The sequence below is a fragment of the Mastacembelus armatus genome, chromosome 4 (genome assembly GCF_900324485.2).
Source record: "Mastacembelus armatus chromosome 4, fMasArm1.2, whole genome shotgun sequence".
Classification (NCBI taxonomy): Eukaryota; Metazoa; Chordata; class Actinopteri; order Synbranchiformes; family Mastacembelidae; genus Mastacembelus; species Mastacembelus armatus.
Genome location: NC_046636.1, coordinates 22,225,981 through 22,244,870, shown reverse-complemented (window position 1 = coordinate 22,244,870; position 18,890 = coordinate 22,225,981). Strand labels below are relative to the sequence as shown.

Here is an 18,890-nt window from a genome sequence, read left to right as displayed (position 1 = left end):
AGCGAAGATCTGAGGTAATATTTCAACATCAAAAGAACCTCATGACACACTGCAGGCTGCCACTGTGTACAAGTGACAGTGTGGGCAGTGAATGAGTTGTCACTGCTGATGTAGCACGATGTATAGACATCAATGGGCTTTTTATAGAACTACTACAATCAGTTTTGTTGTTTTAACTAAATGAGCGTTTATGGAACACAGTTATGTCTTATCAGAAGTGGAACAAAGTATATTTAGTCAAGGACTGGACTTTAATTTTGCTCTTGGTTGGCGCCATGTCATGGTACAGATGTTTCCCTTCTAAACATTTCAGATGGTTTCACTTAACTGGTCAAATGATCCAATAGTCGCATACAAAAATACAAAAGATGAAATAAAAGTAAAAACAAGCAAAAACAGATTTGTGTAGCAGAGCTTTGGTTTTCTTTTTCTTCTTTCTTCACATGATCCTTCATCTTTATTTATTAGCTGCTACTGCTACTCTCCCTGGAGTTCGCAAGAGAAAAAATAGCTTCCATAGACCCAAATCCACAATTATGGAAATTATTCATTTACACGAACACATTCAAATATATATAATAATCAATAAAACAAGTCAAAACAAATCACACTGGCAACAGTTTGCTACAGTAATAAGCAGTAGAGTACCATATGTCTCTAACGATGAGTAACTCCACTCCCACACTACCATTATTTATGGTACAGTAGTGTGAGTATCTTAAGCTTTAGGTACTCTCAGTACATTAATATAAGTAGTTAGAATAAAATATTTTTGTACATTTACTTCAGTGGGAATTTTATTATATATTCATTTATTTTTTATAATCATTTATTAGTACGTTTTTAAATAAAACATCTGAGTGCTTCTCCCACTACTGGCTGTTAACATGTTAGTCTTAGTACTTAAACTCTTTTCCTGTTTTCCTGCACAATAGAGCAAAATAGTGAATAATACTGTCCTCACCAAAGCTCCTTCCTCACTTTAAAGAGTGATGAAATATGGATGGATGAGCAGATGCAATAGGTGCTGGTATCTGGGAAGTCATTTTATGCCTTATTTCAGAACTCAGATGTACTTTTCCTGATGAAATTTAAGAAAGCACTTTCTTGTTATAGCTGAATGTGTGTGCTGGGGATGGACCTCTGATTTATAATTGGGCAAAAGGGGAAAAAAAGAGCTCATTGGCATGGGCTGTTATTTTTCCAATCTGATGGTGTGGCTGTAAAGTTCAGGGACTGGATATTCAATCAAAATGGATTTTCAGGCAAAGCTTTTAAACTTTGCTTCTTACATAACAAACTCAGTCTTTCTCATTGCACAAGAGAATGAACTAAAACTTGGTTGAAATACTTGTGGTGGAAATTTCAGGTAGATTAAATATGATACTGAATCTGTAGGTGAGTGTTTAAAGGCTAAGTAAGTGACCCAACAGCCGCTTCTGCAATTTCTTTCTCCCCTGTGGCTTCTAAACATCAGCTGGTAGCCTTTATGAGCACCTGTGCACAGTTCATGTCCTCAGGCTACCAGAGGCCTCTAATGGTACCATCAGTGGGGGCGGTAAAGCAGGTGCTTAAAGTTAGTGTAAAATGCAGATCCCAAACTTTACACTTTGCTTTACTGCGAAAGAGAAAGTGATTACAGGGTGTAGACCTTGTGTCAGTGTACATAAAGACAGAATCCAGAGCTCCTCCTGCAGCGGCTCTGTAGCTCAGATTGACCTCTGATTTCCTTGGAAAAGAAAGATGATGTAAAAGGGTATTGATAAAATTTTTTGCTAGTGATGAAAATGTATTAGGCCTTCACTTGGTGTGACATTACTGTAAAACTATTGCTTACAATGCAGACTGTTGTTTCCATCCACTCTGCTCATAAAGCAACACTTGTGCATACCTGTTGTGAGATACCCCATAATTAAGCGTGTAGACTGAAACGTACCCCACACTCCCCAGGTGTCATATCTTAACTGGACAATGGGGGATTGTTTTTCTTTCCAGTGAAGAAAATGTAATAACGTGTGCGTGCGTGCGTGCGCGTGTGTGTGCACGCCTCATTCACAGATTTTACCGTTTTGTGTTTACACTGCCTCACCTGGGTATGATTGGGAAATAGGGATTTGAATTTCATGCATTCTCATAAAAATAAAATATCTGTGATCGCATGTTACAGCCATAATGGAGAGAAGAGCGGATGTTAATAGAAAGCATATGTGGATGGAAACACACACACACATACAGTATATACTATATGTGATACTAACCTGAATCAAATATGTTTAGTTTTCAATATGGTTTGTTTTTAGCAAATCATATATCCTGTATATATGTTTTATTATTTATTTAACAGGCACAATCCATTACTTTCATAAATGTGTTTATTAGACATTTGGTAGCAGAGAGGCATACAGGGAAGAATGTTAGAAATAGAGGTATGATATGTCAAACATATATGTTTGTTATGTCCCTGAGCTGGAACTGAAGTGGTGCTGTTAGAGTTATAAAGTATGGGCTTTACCACCAGGACACTGGATGCCTCACTGATGCTCCAGAAAAAGCACATTTTCGTCTGTTGTCCCAGGAAACCATGTGCCAAACCTTTATAGCATTATAGCAGAACTTTAAGTATGTAACCTGATGAGATATAAATTAAAATATTCTTAAGGACTTTGGTTGATTTCCTGTGGAGCAAACTTGAGTTTAACATATTTGTTAGTGAAATATCTCATATAGGATGGAAATTCTGTACAGACATTTATGGCATGATTTAAAATAACTATTTATCATGAAATCATCATTGCAATTAATCAAATACCTGAAAAACTCTGCCTCAGCAACAGAGTGTTTAATTCTAGTGTGTTTAATCTACTGATGTTATTCCATTCGCATTGTTATTCTAATTATGTAAAAATGTTATAATTATATTCTACAGGACTGTAATGGAAATTCTGACTAGAGTTTGAGGTGCATGATTATGAAACTAGAGGTGTAATTTTACAAAGATCAGACGTTTGTGACTTCTACCTTTGCAGCTTATTCAGGTTAGATTTTGGTGTGTAGATGGTAAAATATTCAGTTATTCTCAACCCTCCAAACCTCCTCTGGTTGCTTCCTCTTCTGCTGGGGCCCATGTAAAACCCCATATGTTTGCCGTTGCTGTGTGTGTTTGTGTGTCTGTGTAAGCGAGTCAGACACAGGGAACAGAGCCAACTAAACCTGTGTGTTGACTTTACAGGCTTCTCCAGGGTGCAGGACGTGGTGGTACACCAATGTTACGCTGTATGCTGGTCTGAAAATCTGATTATTTACACAAACAACATAGCCTGGGAAAACAAAATAAAACCTCAATCCAGTTTGCAATGTGAGGGTTCTGCAAGAGGACATGCCATTGAGCTCTTAATGCATGAAATGCATGAGTGTGTTTCAGGTTTCTGGGGTTGTAAGACGAGCAACCACTGAGGTGAAAGTTGGTGTATGAAGTTTTACTATTTGTTAAAGTGGTTAAAATAGCTAGTTCTGACCCTTGAATGAATTTTATAAATTTGGAAGCTAATCAGCAATGCTGCATGACATTTTATTTATTCCTCTGGTTAGAAAGGGTAGGTATAGTGTGTCTGTGTTTCTTGGTTGAGCTTTGTGAACTTGTGGGTTACTGACGGGAGTATCTGTCCTTCACCACTTCCTGAACTAGCCAAGAGGGAGCTGATATTTATGCTGTACAGATCTTTTTTCCCCAGAAGCAGAAATTCAAGTCAATAGTCGCTCTTTTCAGGAACATTCTGCTCTAAGTTGGTGCAATACACCCTGATTGCTGCCTGTCAGCATTTGGTGTTTATAATAACCTGTTTGAATTCAAATGAAGTCAGACTGAGTGTAATATGTAATATGTAATACATAATGTATGTCCGGTCTGAATGGTACTGTGATTGAGAAATGTCTGTGAAAATATATATAAAGTGAAGGATGTTACTCTGATAGGCTCCAGCGGATCCCCGTGACCCTGAACAGGAAAAGCGGGTATAGAAGATGGATGGATGGATGGATGTTACTCTGACTGAGTAACTGACATGTTAGATATGGTGTTTATGTAAAGCAACATGCCATGAGTCCCTCTGGTAGAGTAGATACAGTAATTTGCCACCACATTTGGGAACATTTAGCACATATGGCTTTGCTTTTGTATGTGATATGCTGGGAAAAGGTAACAGGGTTGTAAATGCTGTCATGTTATAATATATCGTTAATTACAAAAAGATTCTGAGATATAGAAAAGTGGGTCTAATACCTAAAAACAAACACTTGGTCATTTTATTTTTCCTTTAAAATGTTCGATATCACCTTTTAGAAACACACACACACACATATATGTATCTCATCAAAAAGCATCAGTCCTGAGGGTGAGGTCCCTGGTGGTCAGTGTTTCCTGGGCACAGTAAATGTGTGTGTTGATTTAATGCTTGACTCTTGAAGACTAAATTGTACATAATGAGAAATGAGTACAGAAATATTGTAGAGGCTCTTTAGACTCTATAGAACTGGACTAGAGTAAAAGCTGACTTATAATGCATCAACAGTTGGTATAGACAATGGCAATCATTCATCTCTCATTTTAATGGCAATATTTTCTTGTTTTAGGGCAGATGAATCTTCTGGAGTATGAATAGTGGGTGTAAGGCCAACTTTCCTTTATGACCTATTGCCCAGACATTTTAACTATAATAGTCTGGAAGTGCAGCAAAGTAAAGGTGGAAACTGAAACTCAACTGGTGCTGTGTTACGTCTCTGTCAAAGTGGTGAAGCATTGTTCTTTTCCTTGTCCTTTCTCATTGCCATTCTCCTCTGCGTCCTCTTGTCCTCTAACTTTGTCATAGTTAATCTGGATATTTTCAGGGAACACCCTGAAACATTTGTTTTAAATTTGATAAGGAAATGCTAACATGGACACTTGAATTGTGGCGGGGGTGGGGGGGTCCTATTCTTAAAGCCTTTAAAAGTGTGAGTGGGCCTGACTTTGGTTTATTTTTACGAGTGTGATTCTTGACTGGGCTGTGTTGTGGTTAGGACTTTCCTGCAGGTTAGCTGCTCTCTATGGAAGACGAGATTGGAGATATTTTATGTCAGGGTGAACTTAGCATTTGGTTCAGACTTTACAGTCACGCTTGCATCTTTGTGAGACTGTTGAATATCAGATAACATGGCTCACATGCTGGTATACCATGTTCACCATTTTAGTATACAGTGCCATGTTAGCATGTTAGCATTTTCTAGTTGGTACTAAGCACCAAGTGACCGATTTACATGCAGCCACTAGCACCAGGACACAGCACAGCTAAAACTCATATATATAATATATAAAGTATATGCAGTGATTCATTTTAATATATTAAACATCCATATACCTATACATGACTTTTATGAGTATTATTAGAAAAAGTATTACCAAGACCCTCCAACAATACCCATCAGGTGACATATGTCATGGATGCTCATTTTTGTGCCTTAATAAACTGAATGTACATATGTAACTGTTTGAAGGGAAAAATATTGTCTCAGTGAACATCATAACATGTACTGTCTCACTGTGTAATAGCCAAAATGACATTTCTCACTACAACCTATGATCCCACAGTGAAGCCTCTAAATTTCATTGTGAGATGCATCTGGTTGATCATTGAGCATCCAGCTTAAGCACAGAAGAGCATCATTACTCCTCCTCCTCCACCCAGGCACATCTATCTCAACACCCTCACACGCTACACATGATCCATGTCGTCCCCTTCTTTTCCCCAGTGATTCTCAATATACGTTGTATTGTCTGCATTGGTTCGTTAGCAGAGTTGGAGCTCAGCACCCAGGTGGCACAGTGGACCCAGTGATACTGTATCTGAACTTAGCTGCCTGTTGGCATATGCTGGTTGGGACTGGGTGATTATTTAATTAGTTCTACAGTGTCAGGCATTCAGTGCCTGGAGGGTATAATCTTTCCACAAATTCTCCTCAATTGAACAAGAATTAAAAAAAATAGTAATAAGCAGTACTTCTTCACTGGCACATAGTATATGCTCCAGTGTGCGGAATAACAAGGGTCTATTGACAAACCTGCTGTCTGTCTCTGCTCTGACATACAGGTGGAGAAGGCTATGTGACCCAGATCTCCTCTCTTTTTCCTGCTCTGTCTCTCAGGAGCTATGAGAATAAATTCACCAGCAAAGAGTTTGTGCAGCTGGTCCTCATTGCTGGCCTCTGTGTCCACACTGCTCTTACTTGAGAAGAGACACAGTTTGAGTAAAATGAGTGAGTAAAATTTAGCAAAGTGCGTTGTTCAGAAAATTAACTTACCTGTATGAAATGGTTGCCAGATTAAACCATAATTCATTATGACATTATACAGTAATGTGTTTGATGACAGAAGAAGAATTTGGCCAACTGGGGAGAGTTTAATATTATAATTGTTAGTATAATTGTTGTACTTTTTCATGTTTTTCCCTTAAAGTTTGAAATGTGTCTTCAAAAATGGAAAGAAAAAATGTCTTGGAATAGATGGAATAGACCAGGCTAGGACATGAATAAGTTTTCCCTTCTGTGACGGGAACAGAGAGAAGTTTCCAGATCTGTGAACCTGCATGTAACTGTCTGATCTGATGTGACTATTGCAGAAGCCATTAATTATTGAAGCCAAAGGGGCAACAACAACTGATACACAGGAAATTCATTTCCACATTTTAACACTAGACTCTGGAAGCTCACAACATCATTGTGCAGCAGAAACGGAGACATATCATAGCTGAAAAATACAAATTCCACTGCTTCCATATACAACTAAACAGCCAATATTATCAAAGACTGATGAAATCAGAGGTATCACTTTACACAGCAAATATACAGGGTGCTCTGTAACTGCTGGATTGAATTGAATTGAAAACAAGTGTCAATATGATATTGTTCAGTTATGTAATGTTTGTTGTGTATTAACTCTAGTAACAGCTGCTTTGCTAACAAGCAGGTACCTGTGTCACCTGCAGCCTGTTTGCATTCAGCTAACTTGCTAGCTGGTCTCTGTGCTGTTGTTTTAACATGTTGAAGTTCAAAAGTTAAATTCATGCTGAAAGTAATTATGATATGTTAGAAATTCATAAGTGATTGTTTTATTATGACTTATGATGATTCATGATTGAACATAATGTATGTAGGGACATGTCTACAGAAAAAGGGATGTGGAATCTCTGATGGAAAGTCCCAGAAAGGCTGAACAGACAGATGGCTGGACTAAAGGAAGTGTCTTAATAAAAATAGAACATTCATTTAGCAATCATGCATAAAACAGAAGGGCTTGATGACCTAATTGGGTATGGGGTTTGCTTAGGCATTAAGCATTTGGTTGACACATAGGTACATCCTTTGTGCTGATCACATCATGTAGGCCTCTCTGGTGCATGTCAGTGACCTACCGCCTAGCATTTAAAAACCCTTCAAACTGCCACGTTAGACATTTTTGGGTTGCTCATTCTTAACGAGGCCTTTTCTTCAGAAGTCAAGAAGATTGTGAATAGAAATTTATGCAATTAGCAACTTGTATTACAGATTTTTGACATTTAAGACAGTAGAAAGCCTCACTCTATTCATTTATTACCAGGGTAACAAAGGGACAAAACATGCAAACACACCATTATCTTTCTTTCAGATGTAGGACCAAAAGTCAATTCTCCATGATGAGACAACACAAGCTGCCTTTACATGAGTGTTCTCCAGCACATGGTAAACATATCTGTGACTCCCCGGTGCACACAAACCATCAGGTGTTTGTGTTTTATTAGCTATGTAAAGCCAAGAGGAGTTCAGCTGAGTAAAGGAGTCTCAGTGGGAGGTGGCTGTAAGCTGAAGCTGCAGGAAGCAGCAGTAAGAAAAGAAAAGGTCACGTGTGAAGGCACAGTGAAATAAGCAAGTCAGGTCACAACTAGTGTCACAAAATATGTCAACACCATTGTATGTGTGTATGTGTTTGCATATTAGTTTAAGATCAATTTTGTCACAGGATTACTGTAAAGGTCTGCTTCAGGATTTGACTCTCAACTAAAGAGAAGTTAGTTTGTACAGTTCAGTTTGTGTTCACAGCTCTTATCTTTCGACAACATTATAACTATTAGAGATGTTGGTTCCAAACGATTGCTCATTATTTTCAAATTCACGTTCAGTCATTGCAGCCAGGCAATATGGAAAGCTGGAGAAACTGCTCTTTATTATCAGGTATCAAAAATAGAATACGGGCATGAGCTCAAAGTCAACAGGTCTGGATTTGTTTTCCATACACAGAGTGCAGCGTATGTGGACCTGCACTTCATAAATGTCAGAGGTTAATTTGGACGGAGGAGTGTTGGCAGACAGATTTACTGCTTGTGGAGATCCCCTGTTGAATATAAGTGAAAGAAATTATCCTAAAGATGAAGTTACATGTTCAGTATTGCACCGCTTATTGGCAGCAGGTTAAACCATATGAACCATATGTGAAAGAAGTCCTGTACTATAGTCCAGTCTAAGCCCATTGACCAGACTGGGACACTTTATGCTGCTGATCCATATCATTTCAATGGGAACATGTCAGGAAAATGTTGTTATTGGTCAGTGATGAAGACCAGGAATCTTTTGACACACACACACACACACACACACACACACACATATACACGTCTTTCTGTGAAAATTCCCACAGTCCTGTGGTGGTTTTGCTTTGTGTCATGTGGTTTAGATAACCTTGCCTTCGTTAGGCCTTTTAGTATTTACACAGGAGTTGTAGTCAAAAAATGTGACAGATTGCTAAAACAGTACAAAAGCATCACAAAGCTCAAAAAAGACTTTGGATTTAGCTGTTTCTGTCCAGTGTCCTAAATTAAATCCATCTAATTCCGTTACATAAGACGTGATTAACATAGTGTGAACAATTAAACTAACCTCAGTTATATAACAGAGACTCTGAGCAGCAGTAAAAGTGCTGCGGTTGGTTTCCTCCAAACACATACAACAAAAAGCCATTTAAGTGGAGCAAACTCCAGTAAGTGGAAGTTTTGCTAACATGGGTGAAAACTGTAACTGTGTGTAACTGAACACGTCCCTGTCCTGCTGTAAACATAAGGAAAGTTATATCTTAGTGTATCGTTTCTTCTTTGTCCATTTTTTGTAGTTCCAGATTTGTGCAGCCATGTCATAAATGAAGTGTGGATAGAAACTCGTAGGAACTAGTTGTTTTTCTCTGCCGTTGGACGAAGTGGTCAGTTGGAGGCGGCTTGTTGGCGCAGTATCTGTCCAGCTGAAGTCATGTCTGTGACTCAGTGTTTCAGCGTCTCTTTCTCCTTTTCCTCAATCATTTGTCCCTTCACTTTTTCATTCCTCATTTGTTCCTACGATCACTGCGCAAAATGAACAATTATAAAAGAAAACCTGTGTTTTAAGTGCGTATAAACCGACCTTGACCTATCTCCATAGTTAGAGTTTAATTTTTTGTGTAAAAAAGACCTAAAAAAAAATTCGAAATTCTCATTATTGTGTTTTTTACTGGGCGAAATAAAAAATGTTTCCAGTTAAACAATCATTTCCCCCTCATATATGCAAACTGCAGTTGTGTTCCCATGAATACAGAGGAGTAAATACAAAATAATATGTATTCATGCTGCAGCTTACATACCGAGCTATTTTTAACTGTTTTAGCCTTGTGGTCAAACTATATATGAAACTGTGTAATTGATGTTTGTTTAACTCTCTGTTTCCATTTTGTCTTTCAGATTGGAAGCCTGTCTCTGTGCATGTGTTTGGGATGAAGCACCTGTGGGACATTCACTTCCTCCTTCTCATCCTGCTCTACCTGTTAGGAGCCGTCACATCACAGGTCAATCCAAGTATGTGTCGCTACAAGAGGGCAAACTGCAGCCTGCCTTTTTCAGGATGTGGGCATTTCTATGCAAGTCTGACTGCAATGAGCTCATATTCATGAGTTTGTAAATACTATAAAATGACTTTTGTGAGTTTTGGGTAGTGTTTTTGGCTTTGGTGCTGCAGTCCAGAAGTCCAAACTGGAACTGATTCAGATTTTGGATAACTGCTGCTTTGTGGGAGCCATGCGGTCCTTTCTCTCTGGTTTGGCCTCTTTGATCCCAGCATGCACGCTTTTCTGTAGCTCTCCCTCCACTGTATGGGTGGTTTTTGTGATGTCAATGAAAAGGGACCAATAATTTTTTACAAGGAAATAGAGTAGCAGCATTTGGTGGGCAGAGACAGAGTCAAATGGCAATCAAATAGAGTTTTTGTTTATAGTTGAAACTGTAGAAATATAGCAGAGATTTGCCAGAAAAAACCCTGAACTGGTTACTGCTGATTTCACTCTCAGGGTTTCTGTCATCAGGCTCATTTTTCTCTACAAAAGAAATGATAATGAGTGACATATACTCAGATCTAAATTGTTATTAATGATGGTTTAGTCAGAAACGTTCAACATAGAGTTTACAGGCCACAGAGACCTCACTGTGCCAAGTAATGCTTAAAAAAAAACTGTGGGGGAAAGAAATGCCCCATCACTTCCACATCCTCCTACCTTACTCCACCCCACTTCCACTTTCAAAATAAAACTTTGACATCATATTCTACACAGCTGGGGGGTTTTTTTTAGCATGTTTACATTCATTCATTCTTATTTTTTCCAGCTGAAGTGCACACAGACTCCTGGGTCTTTCTGATTTATTTGTCTTTTATTTAGTCTTTATGTCAGAGGTAACTGAGGTAAAAGAATAAAAGTGAAAGCATAGAGTTTCCTATTGAGTTTAAAGAGAGTGAGGAAAGATTAAGAGTTGGTGAGACAGAGATCATACAGAGTGTTTATTTTTATTTGTTTATTTAAACAGGGACAATGGGCAGCCAGTGACAACCCCAGCTAAATTTCATCTGCACTCCCTGGTTTATAGAAGGATATTTTAAATATATTTTGTGTATGCTGTGGTTCATCCATATGTTTATTTACACATTTCTGACCAGTTTCAACAAATGTGAATGTAACACCAGTTGTTTTATACCCACATTTCCTGCATAGTCCTAGAGTTGGTTCCATTTAGCACTAAATACCAAAAATCGGATGTTTTGCAAAACGTTTTGTGAGTTTCTCAACAACACTTAATTAAGGATTTGAGTGTTGACCCCAGTAAGACTTCTCTCTCTTGGCTCTTCTTTTTCTTTATTTTTGTGATTACATCCGTGTGTGTGTATGTGTGTGTGTGTTGTGCGCCTGCTTGTATGCATATACCCGCACGCACACGCATGCTGTGGACCCAGCTATCCCACTGGAGTCTGTGGCTAATGCATACCAGACATTCTGACAGCAGGAAAGTCCATTGAAATAGGCTCTGTCTTCCTCCCCAACACTTTCATTTCACCACTCAAAAGTCATGGAAAGGACTGTTTGTGCATCTGATCATGGTCAAAGTTGAACAAGTTCAGCATTTAAGACAAAATTTTGTATCTTGAGGCTGACCCCTCAGATGTCACCACTCCAAAACCACCAGCGATTATTTAAAAAGTGTGACTAAAAGCTCAACCTGCTCAAATACACTCAAAGTACATGGAAGTAGGATATATCCACCTATAATTGTGTCTAATGCTTTAGTTCTGCTGCACTGAGAAGAAGGTCATTTTTCTTGTCTGGAAATATTCATTGCTGAATTTAGTAGAGCTGAGATGTCGAGTGATGCCAACTTTCCCCTGTTTAAAATTCCCAAGCAATGGAGTTATACCATCGCTGTCTTTCCCATTTTACTTGTGAGTGGGCGAACTTTATTTCACTGTAGAGGGAAAAGGTGTGGATACAAGCATAAGCCTGGGCAGAGCGTCCTGATATCAAGCTGTATTATTACTGTGTAGGCCTGTAATAGCTTTAAAGTGAGCGAATCATCTTTATTACAAATGAAAAGCTGATTTAAAATGCATTCCTTATTAGACATTAGACCAGGCTTTTACCTGCAGGCTGTAACTTCAGATATAAATTATTTAGTGTTACACTATTATTTCACTAGTATTAGTATTATTTCTATTATTAATTCTATTCTATTATTATTAATTAATACTATTATCTAGTATTTCTATTATTTTTTCCACCCCATTAATATCAATTCCAGTTAAATAACAGAAAAAGCACTCTGTAATGCAGTTCTCTTCAACAGCATAAACTACATCGTCCAAAATGAACACACAGTTGAGTCAGCGCCTCTGTTTCACTGTGTTGACCAGCTGTTCAGTGTTAGTATATTAAGTTAATTTTTTCCTGCTGCTGTTGATGGAAACAAAGCTGATAAGAGCAGTGAGACTGAACCAGAACAATAAAGTTATGGACTCTAAAAGCAAACAATGAGCTTAAACCTGCTAAAAGGGCCTGTAGATTCAATAGGGATTGCATTTGGGTGATAATTCTGTGTGTTTTCAGCACGAGTATCCCAGTGTAGTTTTTACATTCACGATTAATATAAAAATATTGTCGTACTCCTGTAATTCTCATTTGTTGCCACAGTGGCCGCTGTTCAACAAGTAATGTTGTGTTTGTTTTAGGTTATTATAATGTAGGTAGTAAATTCATGCTCAACACAACCGAAACAGCCCTCACATACAACGGTCAGGTATTAGGTGGCAGTCCATCAACTTGCATGACTACATTGCATGTGTGTGTGTGGATTTGGAGTCAGTGGTTGGACAGTAAACACTACAGAACAAGTCTGCCTTTGAGTTGCTGGGGTGCGGTAAAACTCAAGAGGTGAGAGAGAGGGTTTGGTCAGTTACTCATTCATCTGTCTCTCCTCCACCACACAGAGCTCGTATTTTTCCACCTTTTTCAGGGGAGATATTTTTAGATACTCTGGCCAAATGTGAAACCTGATGGGAGGTGGTATGTGTGTGCGTAGTGGGTAAATCTGTGTATGCGCATCTAAAGGCACACAATCGACTCTCAACAGCTCATCCCAGGGGTCACCTCTGAGTGGGTTGGGTAGATAAATAAACACTGTGAAAACCAACATTTGGGAGAGTGGTCATACATCCGGCACAGCATACTAAAACCCTGTCTCTCTCTCTGTCTGTCTCTCTCTCTGGCTGCCTCTGGGATGTGGTTAAAGATGCTGATAATGACTCCTATTTTCAACAATTATGATCCAGGCAATTGCTGTTTTCCCCAACTGGTGTTGTGCTGTCTGTGGTCTGCAGTGCTCCCTGGCAAGCCTTCACAGAAAAAATACACGACTTATCTTACCAGCTCAGACCATGTGGTATATTTAATGCCATTGTTTCATCCTAGTGTTGTGAGTAACAGGCCATATGCTGCTCATCTCTTTCCATCTCAGTGTCTGTGTACACTCTTCACCTCTGTGTGAGTGAGGCTCTGCTGTCTCTCACGTGCAGAAACGCCAGTGACCTCAAACCCATAATTTCTAGCCAAACTTGGCTTCAGCAGCAACACAAGTACAGATCCAACATTTCAGCTACTTGATGCCAGTTATTTTCATTGGATTTTATTTTCAAGCATTAACGTTCTTTGTCATCTTATCCCAGTCTGATTTGAACTGAAATTGTTATGTGTTATTGGAGATCTTTGCTGGATCTCTGAAGCAGGCTCTGGCAACCTGTGTTTTACTACAGCTATTGTACACACAGTTTGAGCACTGAAATGGTTTTGTAATTATGTAGTAAAGGATACTGGTAATATGATGAGAATATGAGAAGGGTCAGATGGTTTTCAGTTGATGTGGTCTCGCGATAAAGTGGTCTAGTGCATGGAAAGGACTAGGATCAGAGTGTAGGGGAGGGGTGTAAACAGGGATAAATGAAGTGAAGAGGGGAGTGTGGAACAAAGGTTAGAGAGGACAAGATGAAAGGTGGACAGAGGAGGCGAACAGGGACATCTGGAAGAGTTTTTGTTTGTGCCTCCTTCAAGCTCTCACCATGTCTCTGCTAAGATGAAGCCTGCATGGGTGTGTTTTTGCATCTGTGCCTGCTTTTTGTGTGTGTATGTGTGCGTGCACAGATATGTGAGCAGTGCATCAGGTCATCAGTCCCAGTCCCAAACCTTCAGGGGTTTCCACATCTTGACTTTTAAGCAAATATTTGAAGTAGATCAAGAGAAGAGGAAACGGGAAAGAGAAGGAGGAAAGAAAGAGTGAGAGAAGGACAGGGAAGGCCTGGAACCTCAAGCTTTGCTGTTGCTGGCATCTTCTCAAAGGTTGTTCTGTGAGACAAGGGGCCTGGCTAACAGGGTCAGTCTCCCTTAACTTCCGCCTCCAGCTCCACTGAAATCCATGACCCAAGGCTATCACATACACTGAAGTTTTTTCCAAAGGCTCTTTCATCCATTAGTGAGGCTACCTAGAGTTCATATCCTGTAAAATCTAGTTATCAGTGTTTGACCAAAACAACCCAACCCTGTAGATAACATCTGATGGAGAAGTGCCCTTTTTATTTTTTCCCCTGGAAACACCCAGAAATCAGTAAATTCATCCAAAGCCTTGTAAAAGTTAATAGATACCATGTTGGCCGTGTCATTCTCAGTTAGCTAATAGCCCCCTGAGTCTAAATGAGATGAAGATTTTCTAAATCGCACTGTTAACTGTAATTACCTCTCACCACTGAAGGGGACAGATGAAAAGAGAGAGGAGAGACCACACATGAGGAGAGGACAGACAGGAGACAAAAAAGAGAAGGATGAGGGGGTGGCAGAGCATGCAGGAAACAGAGGGCATATTGCTTCTATTGACCGCACAGTGGGGGCGTGATGGGCTTGAACTAGCCAGATTTACCACACACACACACACACACACACACACCCACACAGAGATTCTAACTCCTGTACATTTGCTCGATACCAGCACTGTTTGGACTGGCAGAGACACTGAATGGATCCAGCTTATTATTTCAATACAGCAACCACAATTTGAGTACAAGGAGTGTGTAGTTGCTTCCCTGTGTGTGTGTGTTTGTGTGGAGTCTTCTTACACCACCACCGCCCTGAGCCCTTCATCCAGCAGTATTCATCACATTTTACAGGTTTCTTAACAGGAGCTGGGAATATGTGGTTCTGTCTCAGGGCAACTGGTGCATATTTGACTATGGTTTTGAATTTTCAGTGCCAACCAGCGCTGTGGTTGGTCCAAAAGAGGTGAGGGCAGCCACATGTTTCAGATTGTGATCATCCAGGTAAATACCAAGGGTGGAAAGACGTGATCATTTGTCAAGTAAAAGTAAGGTCAGGCCTGTTCTCACCAGAGAGTAAAAGTAAATATGTTTTGAAGTGGCATTATGAAGTTTATGCTAAAGTCCACTGGCTCCTGACAGTAAACATTTAGACAATACTAAACCACCAGGCAGTGGTGGGAGAAGAATCCAGAGCCTCAATCTAAAGGAATAGCTTGACCTAACAATCTCTGCTTTAATAGTACAAGAATGTAAAAGTGGTCAAGTACGTGTTGTATTCAAAATATGACTGAAGACACAATTAAGTGGAGTTAACAGCAAAATGTACGTAAAAGATAAAGTTGCAATATTCATGATGATGATATTTTGTGTCATCATTACAATACTGACTCACTACTGACATGTTAACATGTAAGCAGCAGTTTGATGTTGTAGTTATAGCTGAGGTGGAGCCACTTGAAGTTTTTTCATGCAGGCGATTGTTGGGTGGTTGAATCTATTGCATAAATCTGATTATTGCATAATCATATTTTATGGCCTTGTTGTCTGGGTGTTGAAGAAGTGGGACTAACCAGAAATGTCATATTATCTACTGACTCAGAAATAACCAAATGTTTTTATGCAATTCTTGCTTTCCCAAAACTACATTATCAAAACTAGATTCACTACAGGTTAAGGTAGTATTACTGTGCCTTAAAAAGTGACTGCAGACAAAAAAGCTGCTCTTTGACAGCAGTGCTTGTAATTAGTCACTTTTCCCGTTACGAGAGGAAAACATTAGGTTAACAGGATCACCCAGTGAATGTTTGTTTAGTATTTTGTCACTGATCTTCCCAGTATCCATATTCCCCCCTCCTGAGCCGTTTACTCCTTTCAGCCTTTGAATGGAGTGTGTTGGTGTTTCACAGGTGTGTGTCGGTATCCTCTGGGCATGTCAGGAGGGCAGATACAGGATGAGGACATCTCTGCCTCCAGCCAGTGGTCTGAATCCACCGCTGCTAGATATGGCAGGTAGGTCTCATCCGTGCACACAGACACACACAAACACACACACAGGCTTTTTACTATGTTTATCCTGATGATGAGTAGATATGGAAGTGTTTTATCCTTCAAGCTGCCTCTGCCTGTTTATTTGCAGTAAACCACAAACTGGAGTATCAGTTCTACTTACAACCACATGATTAAGGAAGCATGTGTGTGTGCATAGCTAAACTTGGGTGGCCTTCAGTAAGTGCCACGCTAATGATCTACTACACTTTCCCCCATCTATCCTGGCTGTGTTTTCAGTCACTCCCAGTTCCCCCTCTCCCCTGCCAGCCCCTTGTCCAAAATTAAGACTTTAAGATAAATTTACGATGCAGGCTTTCACCAGGGTGTTTTTATAACAGGCTGAAAGAACTAAATCGACCACCAGCTTTATGTTTACTTTCTTCTCACCTTTTCCTCACCATCTTGATCTAATTTTTCTTCTCCAGTCCTCTTTTTCTTTTACCTGCTATAATTCTACTATGAACCTGCGCCCACATTAGGCTTTTCCCCCTCTTTGTCTCTCCAGGTTGGACTTTGAGGAGGGTGATGGCGCGTGGTGTCCGGAGATACCCGTGGAACCAGACAACGTTAAGGAGTTCCTCCAGATTGATCTCCGCTCCCTCCACTTCATCACCCTAGTGGGCACCCAAGGTCGACACGCGGGAGGCATTGGTAATGAGTTCGCCCAGATGTATAAGATTAAGTACAGTCGAGATGGAAGCCGCTGGATCTCTTGGAGGAACAGGCAGGGAAAGCAGGCAAGTTGCCTTATCAATCAGTGCTTCACACTAACTGGGGCGTAACCCTTAGTATTCTAGCAGGAATGTCACTGTATAATCTCTTTTGACCTTTATACAAACCTATGGTCAAGATGCACTGTCATTAGGTTATCTTTTTATGGCCTATCATTGCTTTTACCTGGGATTATTGCATTAGTGATAGTGATAATAGAGATAGAACATTGAACTGGTTATTTTTATTATCTACAAATTATATACAAAGGCTATGAGCTTTTTATCGTGTAGATTAGATGCTCCGTCATTAGAAAGCATCTTCATGAGGTCAAAGTGTGTTTGTTTCTCTGTGCAGGTGATTGAAGGAAACAGAAACGCCTACGACATTGTACTGAAGGACCTGGAGCCACCCATCATTGCTCGCTTTGTTCGCTTCATGCCCGTCACAGACCACTCCATGAATGTCTGCATGAGGGTGGAGCTCTACGGTTGTGAATGGCTGGGTAAGAGGTGGCTGAGGGGGAGGGGCAAAGAAAAAAAAGAGAGGGTATCTTAAGGCTGATGAGTGGGGAAGTGAGGAGTTAAGATCACAGCTGAATTGAGGCATCAGTCCTCATCTTTGATCACATAATATTAGACAGAATCAGCTAAATCAGTACGGTTACTTTGGTGGCAGTGACGTACACTGCAATAATTATAACACTGACAATATGAACTGTTGTTAAAAATGAAACACTTTCGTTTCTGAAAAGTGTGGTACAAACACTTTTATGCTAGAACACACAGCACTGTATATGCCAGTGCATCAAGTAAACCCTCTTAAAAAGCTGGTTAGTTAATTTCATTAACATAGCTGTGTAGGTTAGATAGTTTAATTAATTACCTTTAACATTTTTCAGAAAATCCAAAATGCCAGAAAGATTGTCAGGCAGTGCCTAGGAGCAAAAAACTACTGTACATGTTGACAGTATCTGACCATTTTATTCAAGTGTCTGAAAAATTGCATTAAGCTATAAAATCCCAAACACTTTTGAGGATGAACCTGGTGAAAAATAAAATGAATAAAAATGCAAAAAACTATTATTAAAGATTTGGGCTCCTAAAAAAGGATTGTAGGATTGCAGTTTCATTTTATTCATCAGCCTTTCCCATTAATTAGGTTTCTTATACCTCCTGCCTGACTGGAGCTCTGAGAAACTCTCACAAGAAATCAATAACAATAACCCATTCTCATTCTTTAAAATCGTTCAGCCTATGGTTGCTGAAACTTTCTGGGCAGTCAAACAGATTATTAGCCTGAGATGAGTGCCACCATGCCTCTGAATAGTTTTCTCTTCAAGGACGTCCTATATAATTTGTATAATTTGTGTTGTGTTGTTGTTGTGTTGTGTTAATAGTGTTTTCCTGAAGTAATCCAGTATCACTCTTGTAATGTTTGTGTTATGTCACCTGGAAGATTCATCCAGTTTTCTTGAAATTCAATTTGACACAGTTGTAACTGGAAAAAGCTTAAAATATCATCTGCAAATTCAAGCAGACCTCAGTGGTTTGAGCTCTGCTTTTCTGCATGAGTGTGAAATGATGGACTCATACAAAGGTCCATAAAGGTAATGGGGTTAATTTATCTCATCTTGCTTTACAGATGGTCTTGTGTCATACAATGCTCCAGTAGGAGAGCAGATGAATTTACCTGCTTACCCTGCTTATCTCAATGACTCTGTCTATGATGGAGCTGTCATCTACAGGTATGTGTGTGTGTGTGTGTGTGTTGCTATTCCTACATTGCCATCTTCCTTTTTCATAAAGTGCCATCACTGCTGTCACCCTTCCTCTGTACTTTTCCCCTCACCTTGTTGTTGCCGGGTCACCATGGTGAGAGCAAAGAGACAGACGGTGGTGAGTGGGGTCATGGTGGTTTACTGTTAGGCA

At 39.6% G+C, this 18,890-nt stretch overlaps 1 protein-coding gene across 4 annotated transcripts in view; it reads left to right on the top strand.

The window, feature by feature from the left end:
* The window catches only part of ddr2a (discoidin domain receptor tyrosine kinase 2a), a 28,157-nt gene that overhangs the window by 3,222 nt on the left and 6,045 nt on the right, over nt 1–18,890 (top strand). For all 4 annotated transcript variants that reach the window (XM_026305637.1, XM_026305638.1, XM_026305639.1 and 1 more), the window contains exons 2-6: nt 9,768–9,881; nt 16,107–16,209; nt 16,754–16,985; nt 17,317–17,464; nt 18,604–18,706. In XM_026305637.1, coding sequence (XP_026161422.1) covers nt 9,800–9,881; nt 16,107–16,209; nt 16,754–16,985; nt 17,317–17,464; nt 18,604–18,706 — 668 coding nt within the window. In that variant the 5' untranslated portion in view covers nt 9,768–9,799. The remainder of the gene's footprint in view (nt 1–9,767; nt 9,882–16,106; nt 16,210–16,753; nt 16,986–17,316; nt 17,465–18,603; nt 18,707–18,890) is intronic.